We start from the raw sequence: 12560 nt of genomic DNA, 5'->3' as shown, positions 1-12560 counted from the left end.
GAGGCCGGAATAGTTATTGCGGAAGGCAGCTTTCTGAGCGAACGTTTTCTTAATTAGGACCTTAAACACCACTAATGCAAATTAATTGCATTGTGGAAATGTTAAAAGCCTGGCAGAGGTAATTGCTCTTATTATAGTCTTCTGCAGTGCAAAATTCTTCGAAACCAGCCCTACAAATATGGAATGGTCGGGTTTCGTTCTCCATCTGGGTCGCGGCAGCGAAGAGGTTAAATCACGGGTGACACTGACATGTATTAAAATCGCTGTATGTATTGATCTCGCCTTCAGACACCGGATATAAATACATTAATTGCCCTTGTGATCGTAGCTCACGAGCTGCTATTATATATGACCCGTCAGTTGCTTTCGTGAAGGTCATTGGTAGCGCTGCAGATATTTCATACAATGGCGATATGTGATAGACACGTGAGTGCAGCTATTTCCATAGGAAAAAAATTGGTAGGATATTTACCGTAGTTATGTCCAGATTTTAATTTTTTTTATGCAACTTAGACAATGTTATGTGTGAAAATAAATACCGTAACTGGTGCCTAAGATTATTTTTTCTTTTTGTTTTTGATAGACAATAGAAAGCATCTATAATAAAAAAAAAAATGTAGGATGCATAAATAATCAGTGTCTATCCCCACCGGCTACTGAACTCGATAATTCTGAAAAAAAAATATATATGTATGTGTCTTGGTCGATGTAAGATGGGTTTCCAACTCACTGAGGGATCAGGTTACAACCAATTTTTATTTTTTTATTTTTAATTCAATGAATAAGGAAGGAGCAGACACATACTGCCCTCACACTTTTTGCAGTCTTTTGACAGCCAAAGGTTAAGCAGATCCCACAATGAATCACATTTCACTTAATTTTCTTGACAAGGTTTTGAGAACAAGGTTTGGGAACTTGGGTAGAAACTCTTTAAATGAAAATCGCTGTGGATCATCCATTGAAATCGATATGAGTATTCAAAGTAACTTAAGGGTTTTTTTTGTGTTGATTTTAAAGCGCGTCCTATAAAGGACGCAGATTTGTGACAGTTTGGTGCATACAGCATGAAAATAAGCAGGTTTGCAATTGACTTGCTTTCTCGTTCTGCTGTTATTCTCCTGCAATGAGAGCGTTTGGCTTACATAATGTACAGCTCATTTCCATGGAGCTCAGCCATCAGTGCTTGCCCTGACCAAGAGTGTGCAGTAGCTATGTTCCAGGACAGGGGTTAGCTCATAAAATTCTAGTCACCTCTCTCCAGCCCATTAATATCTATACAGCAGTTAGCTGCTTACTTCCCTCCCCCAACGTCTACCTCTCGGCTCCTGACTAGCTGCTGTGATAAATCTTGCAAAATTAGCCAGATTTCAGCACAAGTCTCCTAATCAGGGCTGCCCCTGTCCAGTGCTAAGTGTAGACTCAGAACAAACCACTGATAGCTGTACAAGTGATATGCTCACAAATTGATGACCTGTAAAGGAGAGCATGGTTTATTTGCCAATATTTTCTTTACTAAATATTCTTTAAGAATTCTTTCTAAAAGCTGCTCCTGAAGCTTTTCAGCAATGGAAAATGGGTCACAGGCACCAGATGCTTCATAAAACATGTCCTCTGATTTTTGGTAGAAGAATGAAATGACGTATTTTACAATCCCATGCAGTTTTTCTAGCCGTACTGCCTCCCGAATGCCCGAGAACCTTTCCCATCTGCCGTCTCATGAGCTTTAGATCATGCTGTGCCTCCCACTCACTGCTCCCAGGCTCTGCAAGCAGCAACCTTCACAAACCATCCACACCGCTTATCTAGAGAATACTCGGCTCTGCAGAAAGTCATTGACGGTAGTTTTTGCTCGGACTCTGATTTTCCTGATTACTAATTTTTCCTGGGATCTTAGTCATGCCCTTCTTAATGCAGAACACCCCCTTGCCTCTCTCCCTTTGGGATCTCGCAATGCTTGCTCCCAGGATGCTGAGTCTTATTTTCTGACATTTGTCTTTCACTATAAATGGAGTTTACCTTTCGCCTTGTCATTTAATCGTTCAGATTGCAGACTTTACTACATTTCCGCTTTTCCGCTAATTCTGGAACTGCTTTTCTTAACTTTTGTGCCCCCTCCGTTCCAAAGCTATGCCCCCGGTAATGGTGCAAGTCCTCCCTCTAGCCAACTGGGTGTGTTTACCTATAGAACTTCCTCATGGGCGTCTGCTTTTTCATCCTCTGACGCCGGCCAATCAAAACCATGCACACACCCACAAGGGTCTGTGGTATACACCCAGGGAAAATTTGGAGCTTTGAAACGGAAGGGCACAGAAAGAAAAAAAAACTATATTCCAGAAACCGAAGCAGTAATCAGTTTAAAATGAAGAAATGCAGTGACATGTCCTCCTTTAATTGTATTCACCTACTGATTCCTCGCTGCATCTTGTTAGCGCTCCTTGCTTCCCTGACAGTCTCTTTACTTTCAGCACTTGAGCTCTACAGCCAGTCGGTGACTACCATGTTACTACTCCCCGGTTAGGATAGAGCTGATTGATTTCAACATGCCCCATCCCTTGGTTTTCAGGATGGAAGGGCCTGGCAGTGACTCTTTTCACTCTCGCCATACAGAAGCCAAGCTTGCTGACTTCAGGACGGCGGTCATCCAGCTGAGCAATGTGGCTGCCGGCTATCTCGAGTGTACGGCTGACTTTAGTTTTCATAAAGCACATTTACTAGCAGTGAGACTTCATGCCGTAAATCCTGGAGTTTTTTCTATTACTGTACGCAGGCAGTAGGATGGAGCTTGTCGCCCACGGCTTGTGCTTATTATTTTTTCCCTTTTGATTACTCACATTTTTATTGATTGAGGTAGAGTGGCAAGCTAACAGATGGGTGTCCCGAGGCTTCCATTATCTGACCTTTTTGTTTTTTCAGTAAATCTGCAATGTCCGGGCAGCCAGGCTATAGCAAACACTTGCTGTTCCCATAAAGCTCCGCAAACTGCATGCAGCAAAATCCTCCCATTATAATAAAACCCGCCAGCTGGATTTGCGAGGAGGGAACGACGGCAAATAACATTTCTAAGAAGCTGATGAATAGATGCATGTGTCGGGGAACGAAAAAGAAATGGCTTCTCTTCTGCAGGATCAGAAAGTGGTTTGGATCCAGTAAAATACTTAAAAGGATAAACTAAATCTTGGAACAGCTGCTGCAGCGCTGCTTTTGGCTGCATTAGATTAACTGTGAACATAAGTTCCAGTGTTTGTAATAAAAGGGAAAAAAAATCTTGTACCCACCAATCTTAACACTCCGGTCTCGGAACTGTAGTGGTGATTCATGTGACCACTGCAGACAGTCACCATTCTCGGCAGTGCCGGTTGCAAAACCGGACAGTGATTGGCTGCAGCTCTGTCAGGACCGTCAGAACAGTGGCTGATTTACACTTCTTGCTTTTAAGGCAGTTTTTAAGCATTATATGGAGTGGGTTCCCTCTTTGCAGCTATAACAGCTTCCACTTTTCTGGGGTTTTTGTACAAGATTTTGGAGGCGTCTGTGCGAATTTGTGCCCCTACATCCAGAAGAGCATCTGTGAGGTCAGATACTGATGATGGGGAGAGGCTCACAATCTCTTTATGTTCAACCCAGAGTTGTTGGATGGGGCTGATGTGTGGGCTCTGTGCAGCTGGTCATGTTAAACTCCCCTCCCCCCCATGAGACACAGTCAAGAGGAAGGGAAAAGGGTCTTCCCCAATCTGTTCCCACAAGGATGGAAGATAAGCATGTCCAATATGTCTTGTGCTGAAGTGTTAAAATTTCACTTCCCTAAAATGAAAGGGCTGAAAAAGCGTCCCGTATCTTTAGGTTATGTTCACACGTTGCTTTTTTGCTGCTTTTTTTCCTGCTTTTTTTCCTGCACTCTTGGCAGTAAATAAGCTGCTTACAGAATGCATGGTTTGCTGCATATTTGTATTTTTTTTTTTTTTTTTGCAGCGTTTTTGTTGTCTCTTGTGCATTCTGATAAAATTTAGTGCCCCCCAAAAAATCGTGATGCGCCTTCCTTAAGGTTTTTGCGCCCAAAAACGCAGATATCAGATTTTGCTGCGTTTTTTCACTTGCTTGTTGCTTTTTTGAAAAAAACGCTGAAAGTGGCATGTTGCAATTTACAAAAAAGGAGCAGTTTTCCCATTCAGTCAAGAAAAAAAGCCCAATTCATGTGCGTGAGATTTCTAAAAGCTGATAGCTTGTGCTGGTGCTGTAAAACACAGCTTAAAATTTGCATTAAACTGCATCAATAACACAACGTGTGAACATAGTCTTAAAAAGCAGCAAAAACACATAATAAGTCTTCTCCATTCACCACCTAATTTTTCAGTGGTCCGCTGATGTTCCTCCTGGCAGTTGCCAAACCGAGACCCCTCGTTCGCTATCGAACAGGAATTGAGGCAGAAAAGTGTTAACAAAGACAGACAAGTCTCTCCATAAATCGGGCCGTTCTTTGTGCCGTCCACAAACTGGAATTTCTGGCTGAAATTGTAGGAAGTCCTTCAGGCCACCATTGGGTCTTTGCCTTTTAGCCTTGTTCACTTTGTCCTCAGTCAGTACACACAGGGGTGCATTGGGACATGTCCCGTGCCTCGGGTCGGGTGTTTTCACCACCTACAATTGCTTAATATAATACATTTTGGGTAACGGAGTAATAGATTTAAAGTGTAAATTCTGGGATCTGTCCTATAGCTTGCTTTACGCCGTGCAACATATTGATAATACCCAGATGTTAAATGGCCTATTTTACACTTGCCCGCGCCTCGGGGTCACCTTTTCAGTATGTGCTCTGTCCGGCATTTGTACCCCAAGACTGTAAGAAGAGGAACGCGCCATCATGCCAGTCTGAGGCTCTGCCCTTGTTTTTTTTTCTTTCTGCCTTTTAGCGTGTAAGCGATCTTATTAAAGTGTTGGACACAAGAGTGTGATTGTACGAGGAACGAGACGTGTCAGGATTCACCATGGGTCTCACACTTGCGTTTCACGCCCACCGTTCTGCTAACAGCGCAGTGCTCCAGAGATCGTCACCGCCGTGCCTCATTATCTGAGAGGTGTTACGTCGCAGCTCCAAGTTTAACTCTTTCCACGCTTACCTTTTCATTCATTTCAGAAATTACTCGTACTTTGTCAATACCTAAGGGGGGGAAACAACTTTCACATAAAACCTGCGTGGTCTGGTTGCCTTCAACTATCCTCACATTAAAACTACTTTTAGTACACAAGTCTAATATGTCCTCCGTTCTCCTGCTCTATCAACTCTTTATTTGCATTCTGACAGCACTATTTGTTCTGGGACCTCCTTTTCGTGTCACTATCCTGCTTGCATTGGTATCTCTGCCTTTTCTCTTATGCTTGTATCCTGTGTGATCAGGAGAGCTGGAGCAGAGAAAGGAGACCTGTCTATGGGGTAGGCGGGGGGCACTTACAGACCTATACTGATCTATGGTTCTGTATATAGTTCCATACTGGGCGTCCATTAGGGGCTGTTAAGTGGGCATGACACGGGTCTGTGTGATGTCTTGCTGTTTAGTAGTCTGTAATAGAAACGTGGGCAGGAGAGGATGATGCAAGCAGATGACGGCTTCTTTGATTTGCCCTTTAAGATGTGCTCATCAGGAGGAGGTGAACCATCCGCCCTGCGTATGTAGGCCTATAGATGTCTAAACACCTATGTAATGAGTCCTGCTATCACGAGCTGACAGGCACGCTACTAAAAGCCAATGTCAGGCTGCTAATGTTTCCATCTACAGATGGCACCAACTTATTCCACATCGCTGTACAGGATATTACACCTCTGTTTTGCATGGACGCAGTTAGGTTTGTGCTTGGTATGCACCTAACATTTAACAAAGGCGTATCCTCCCAGCCCCCCATATACATACACAGCATGATTGGCTCGGCTGAGCGTGCATGTGTTTTATTGGGCAGCATGTAAATATTCTTTAGCTGTGAGAATAAAGGATTAGGCTAGTTGAAATCCAGCATGCCCAGTCTTTGTCTAATCCCTTTTGCCATCGGAGAGCATCCAGGACACCCCGTATTTTGATATGCATTTGATAGATAAAATCGTCTGATCAGCCACCATTTGTCAGGTGTGTGGCACACGTTAGCCGTAGTTTACCACGTAGTTTAGACGCTAGATCACAGGCTACAGTCTGTAATGTATGGGGAAGGTCCTGACTGTCCCCCGATTTTAGAGCAAAGTGGGATTGGGCATGTAGAAATTCGATATGCCCAATCCTCTGTTCCCACAGGCTGAGACGCCTGCCAGAGGTTTATTCCCTTCTCTCCCTTGAAATAAACCGTTGGAGTTGGGAGCAATGTCTCTGATGTGTAAGGGCAGCTTTAGTCTCTCTCCTTCACTGTTCTTAGTTTAAGGGGTACCCCAAGATTTCAGCAATGTTAAAGCACGCATGTCTTCAGTTAGGGAGGTTGAGCTGACTTTGTAAGTCCAGCGCTCGGCCATTTCGGCAATAAGTAAAGGAGCGGTGCACTATCATGTTCCATCTATTAGGGGGTCTGCAGAGACCCATCCTCGGGATTCATGGGGGTTCAAGCATTTGGACCCCCCATTGATTACGTTTATCCTGTGAATAGGGGATGGCTGACAATCTTTGCATAACCCATTTAATGCAGACAGTGTTTTGATGATTTATTAATCACAGGTCTTTCCTCTTCCTTTTTTTTTTTTTTTTAGGGCAAAGAACAATACAAGGAGTAGCGATGTCTCTGGGCAATGATGAGGACATCCCCCAGGTGGAGAGGAAGACCGTCACTGATTTCTGCTACTTGCTGGATAAGTCTAAGCAGCTCTTCAATGGCCTGAGGTTTGTGGTGGTGTATATATGTATGTGTATATAATTTTTTAATTTTATATTTTATTGGGAATGGATCAATCTGCATAGTGGCCAGAGGTCGTCTTGCCCCAAGCAATGTGGTTATTTTCCTGTCCTAGCTGATGGGGACCTATCCATCCTATGACTCGCGAGAAGGTCTTTCCTGCAGATGTCTATTACGTGATGGCTGCTTTTCTGCTCCTGGCACAGAGGGAGCGCTGAACTGAATTAAGCACACCTCGGCTGAATTAATGTATTTCAGATATAGTTACACATTACTGCTGGGGAGGCTGAAAGCTTTGCTCCCACAAGTATCGGATTTATGTGAAAGTTTAGGACCGGCTTAATAGGAGGCGACGTAACTCTGGTCCCAGGCTCATCCTTACCACTTTATGTATTTTATAGCGTTCTTACTTTTGCCGCTTAGACTTCATTTTAGGACATATCCACAGGTGACTTTGTGGCATTGATTTACCGTATTCTCCAACGTTCCAGATGGAGGCACCGAATGTATAGTTTAAAATATGGCCATATATACCAGAAATTACTGATTTGGGATATGTAAGGAGAAACTGGAAAGACAGCAGGGGCTGCACGGAGGTGAGGGGTGGCCCAGAGGGATCTTCAGATTAGAATGGCACCTTGTGATCCATTCTGTACTGCGAGGGAAATTGGACATCACAATCCAAACCTAACGCATCAGTGTGTGCACAAACCATCACTAGGCGTTTGTTTGACATTGTGTCAAGAGCCAAAAGTGCAGCCATAGGTGCTCCCTTGGCTTGATGCCTTTGGTCTCCAAGGCAATGATGGTGCAGAGCAAGACTGCAATGGAGGTCTGTCCTCTTCAGCAATGAGTCCTGCTTTTGTGTTGGATGCAATGATAGCCTGAGATTGGTCTAGAGACCACATAGGCAATGCCATGAAGAGGCCTTTACATGAGAGCAGCACACCGGTCCTACTTCTGATATTGTGGTGTGAGATAACATAATGTATGGTGGCCAGACTCTTAGGCTATGTGCACACGCTGCGGTTCCGCTGTGGTTTTGGCCGCTGCGGCTCTGCAGCAGTTCTGTAGACAGTGTACAGTAGCATGTTATCCTATGGGATTTACAATCTGCTGTGCACATGCTGCGGATTTTTAACTGCGGATCCGCTGCGGTTTTGGCCGCTGCGGATCTGCAGCAGTTCTGCAGACAGTGTACAGTAGCATGTAAATCTATGGGATTTACAATCTGCTGTGCACATGCTGCGGATGTTTAACTGTGGAAAAGCTGCGGTTTTGAATCCGCAGAAAGAATTGACATGTCACTTATTTTCTGCGGATTCCGCTGCGGTTTACCATCTCCTCCATTGTAGAGGTGATTGGCCGGCGGTTTACCCTGCGGTTTATCTGCAGGTCATTTTACCTGCGGTCCCGCAGATAAAAAATCTGCAGACCAATCCGCAGCGTGTGCACATAGCCTTAGTCGTCTTTCAAGGTGCACCAACATCTCAACATTAACTTTGAAGAAATGACCACTGGTCCAACAATAAAATCAGTGTCTCAAAACCTCTTTCCAGCAACACCCCCATGCCACATGTTGCTCGCACTATTGTGAGCAGCCTTGGTGACCCAAACATGGTACCATGGCCTGCAGCATCTCCAGACTTGTCTCCCATCAAGCACGTCTGTGTTGGCAGTTAAGGCTGTGTGCACACGCTGCGGATTCCGATGCGTTTCCGCAGCGGTTTTGGCCGCTGCGGACACGCAGCAGTTTTAGCTGCGGTGTACAGTACCATTCATTTGAATGGAAAAACAAAAAACGCTGTGCCGACGCTGCGGAAAAAAACGCGCGGATTTGCTGCGGTTTTGAATCCGCAGAAAGAATTACATGTCAATTCTTTCTGCGGAAACCGCTGCGGGTTCCTATCTCCACCATTGTGGAGATAATGAATCCGCAGGACCAAACCGCAGGCAAAACCGCAGATAATCCGCAGGTCTTTGGACCTGCGGATTATCTGCGGTTTTTGCAAAATCCGTGCGGATTAATCCGCAGCGGAATCCGCAGCGTGTGCACACAGCCTAACAATGTCACCCCCCTAGCTTGTTTTCACCTTGGTGACCGGGCCAATATTTACAATTCTGACTAGTGTCACAAGACGTAATAACTCTGGAACGCTTCAACTTATCCCAGTGATTCTGAGAATTTTTTTTTTTCTTGACATACTGTATTTCATGGTAGTAGTAAAACTTGCGTTTGTGTGTAAAAAAAATAAAAAAAAAATAAAAATAAAATAAAAATAAAAAAAAAATGTAAATTTGGCACAAATTTGGAAAATTCCGCAATTTTCAAGCTTTTTAATTTTTATGCCATTTAAACCAGCAAGTTATGTCACACAAAATAGTTAATAAGTAACACTCCTCGCATGTCTTTACATCAGCACAATTTTTTAAACCAAAGAAATTAGAAGTTAGACGGGTTAAAAGTTGACCAGCTATTTCTCAATTTTCCATCAAAATTTACAGTGCCTTTTTTTAGGGACCACATTACATTTGAAGTGACTGAGGGGCCTATCTGACAGAAAATAGCCAAAAGTGACACCATTCTAAAAACTGCACCCCTCGAGGCGCTCAAAACCACATTCAAGAAATGTATTAACTCTTCAAGTGCTTCACAGGAACTGAAGCAATGTGGAAAGAAACAAATGAACATGTTAACTTTTTTTTTTTTTTTGTTTTTTTTCTTTTCTACCAAATTTTTACCTTGGATTATTATTTTTTTTTTTTTTTTATTTTCACCAGGGTAACAGGGAAAAAAATTGTTGTATAATTTTTCCTGGGTACGCAGATACCACATATGTGGGGCAAACATACTGTTTTGGCGCACATCAGAGCTCAGAAGGGAAAGGGCACAGTCGTTTAACTTTTCGAGCTCAAAATTGGCTGGAATAGATAGCACACTCTTGCCTCGTTAGGAGAGCCCCTGATGCGCCTAAACAGTGGAACCCCCCCCCCCCCCCCCAAAAAAAAAAAAAAAAAAAAGTGAGCATATATTGGAATTAATCTAGTGTTTTCTAGCATGTGAACTTTACAATGTGGAGGCAGATGCACACTACACAATTTACATCAGGCTGGCATATGGGAGTTGTGTAGTGTACATCTGGTTGGAATACGGGAGTTGTGTAGTGTCCATGTATGTGTGGCACAGTCTGAATCATTCTTTTATGTACAGCCCAGATTTGTGGGGGCAAGTGTCGCATTAAGTGGTGTATTAGCGTATCCCCCTTCTGTAACACACCCGACACCTCTTTTGCGTCATTCAAATGCTGCTTGGTGCTTTGAGGGACCTCCCCGGGGAAATGTTGGCCTGGTACGATACAAGCACCTTCAGTTCTGGACGTACTGGGAACTGCTCCTTCCTGACCTGCAAAGATTAGGGCCTTGATCACCACTCCTGCAACTGAAGGTACAACATACTGGCCTGTCCTGCACATCGTGATAGCACAAAAGCATTGTACATTGCCATCTGTAGGATGTGCATGGCCAGCTTCTTGTACACCTTGGCCTTTCTCATGGCGCTGTACGGCTGGAGGACGTGAACAGCGTGATCAATTTCCCCGATGTTCTTGTTGTACTGCAGGACAGTCTGGTTTGTGGACCTGTGTTGAGGTAACTGGTACAGTGCTGGAGGTGCTGCTGTCACCATGTATAGTGGTCAAGAAAAGGATATCCCTCTTTTATCCTTGTGCTTTACCACCAGGATGTTGTCGCTACATTGGGCTCTGTTCTCACTCTTTTTGAGCAGCTATCCAATTAGCGGCTTAGGTAGGCCCTTCTGATTTTTGTTGACAGTACTGCAGGCAGTAGAAGCTCGCGCAGAGATGGTCTTGAACAGTAGGACACCGGTATAAAAGTTATCCACATAGAGGTGATAACCTTGATCCAGCAGTGGGTGCACCAAATCCCACACAATTTTCCTAATCACCCCCATGGGAGGGGGACATTTATGGGATTCAGTTCAGGAGTCCCACCCTTCATAAGGGTACACCCACAGGTTTAGAGTATAGGTACATTCTTGCAGCTTGTAGAGCTTAATTCCGTACCTGGGCAGGTGTTGCTGGAATTTGAGCCTCCCCTTGCAATGGGTTAGGGACTCTCCCATGCAATTGTCCCTTTGTGGAATGTGCATCTCATCAAACTTGTTGAAGTGATCAATGATGGCCAAACGTAGGAAAGTCGGTTAAAAATTGGGGTCATCTTGGGGAGGACATTGTGCATTATTGTTGTAATGCAAGAATTTGTGGATGACCTCAAAATATTTACGGGTTATGGCCATTCGAAACGCTGGACTCTTATACTAAAGACTCCAATATTGCCAAAGTCCTGGCTTCCTCACTAACTCCATGTGAAGCACCAGGTCCCAAACCGTCTTCATCTCTTCTGTGTCTGCAGGATCCAGTTAGAAAATTTAAGTAGTGATGTTTTGGGCAAAAATTGCTAGGCGTGCAAATTTCTCTATACGGCGGTTTGTTGTCACAAGAGGAGGTGGAGGGTGAAAAATAAAGGGAAGGTGGCATCCTCTTCTTCACTATCAGTGTTGGAGGAAAGGAAAGCATATGCCTCCTCCCCTGAATACAGTGATTGGGACCAGTGGGACATATTTTCACGTATGCGGTGTTGGGGTATGTGTGTACCAAATTTTATTCAGGGGTGTGTGTGTTTTGGAGTGAATTTTAATTTTTATTTAGAAGAAATAAAGAATCTAGAAAGAAAAAGATAAAAATAAAATAAACTTGCTAAATGGACGTCGGTAAAAAAAAAAATTACTGCGCACATGTAACTGACACTTTTACTGAACATAGTCAGGGTTAAATACTGTAGTAGTCATTGAATACTACGGTACATTTTTACTGTTCCTATTCTAGTTCTATCAACTAATAAAAATTGTCTTTTTAATTCTTTTTTCACACAAAAACAGCCCGAGGCTAATCAGTGATTTGTCACTGATTAGCAGGTGACAGGTGTAGGATGCACGCACGGATATGATTCTTTTTTTCCCCGCGCTATTGGACACTAACCCTGACTGTTTATAAAACCTATAGTTTATTTTTACTGTCCCTAATCTAGTCCTACCAACTAATCAAAATAATTTTTTCATTTCTTTTCACCCAAAAAATAAACTCCCGACAACCGGAGGCCGATCACTGATCTGCGTCACCAACCCAGCACTCGATGGCTGTAGGCCGCACGCATGAATGTGGTGCAAAGAGGGGATTTAAAAGCAAATTTCCTTCTCAAAATCGAGCATGGTTGCAGGTCAGTGATGTGTATCTGATCGGCGGGTGTAGATGGATGCACAGAGTGGTGTGTGTGGGATGTGCATGAAAAATTAGGGGGCACGAAAAAGAGAACCTGTCAAAACTGATCGACGCTTGGCGGCAGAAAGCGTGAGGAGGGGTTGAGGGTGAAAAGGAGGGGTAAGTTGGTAGAGGGGGATTGGGGTGAATTAGGAGAAAGCTAGTGATTGGGAACAGATCAGGAACGTCTTTTTTTCAGGAATTGCAGGAACACCAGCACCAGTGATGGCACAGGCTTGACAGTCTGTGGAACCACAGGGCCCAGCACAGCACGACAGAACAGCAGTATGACCACTCTGCACATGTCCGACTCTAGAATGACAAAGTGCAGCACTGTCACAGTGGGATCATTACCCTCTGTGA

The 12560-nt window shown here is 43.9% G+C and overlaps 1 protein-coding gene across 3 annotated transcripts in view; it reads left to right on the top strand.

Annotated features, from left to right (window-relative positions):
- SCAI (suppressor of cancer cell invasion) overlaps positions 1–12560 on the top strand; it is a 175882-nt gene that overhangs the window by 39809 nt on the left and 123513 nt on the right. For all 3 annotated transcript variants that reach the window (XR_012234999.1, XM_073590731.1, XM_073590732.1), the window contains exon 2: positions 6719–6848. Coding sequence is in view for 2 of the 3 variants with exons in the window: in XM_073590731.1 (XP_073446832.1) it covers positions 6745–6848 (104 nt within the window). In the remaining variant the exon portion in view is untranslated. The remainder of the gene's footprint in view (positions 1–6718; positions 6849–12560) is intronic.

This window comes from Dendrobates tinctorius, unplaced genomic scaffold (assembly GCF_039654945.1).
Source record: "Dendrobates tinctorius isolate UK_male_01 unplaced genomic scaffold, ASM3965494v1 ptg000120l, whole genome shotgun sequence".
In the NCBI taxonomy this organism is placed as follows: Eukaryota; Metazoa; Chordata; class Amphibia; order Anura; family Dendrobatidae; genus Dendrobates; species Dendrobates tinctorius.
Note: the sequence above shows the minus strand (reverse complement) of the source record. Positions and strands in the feature narration are given on the sequence as shown.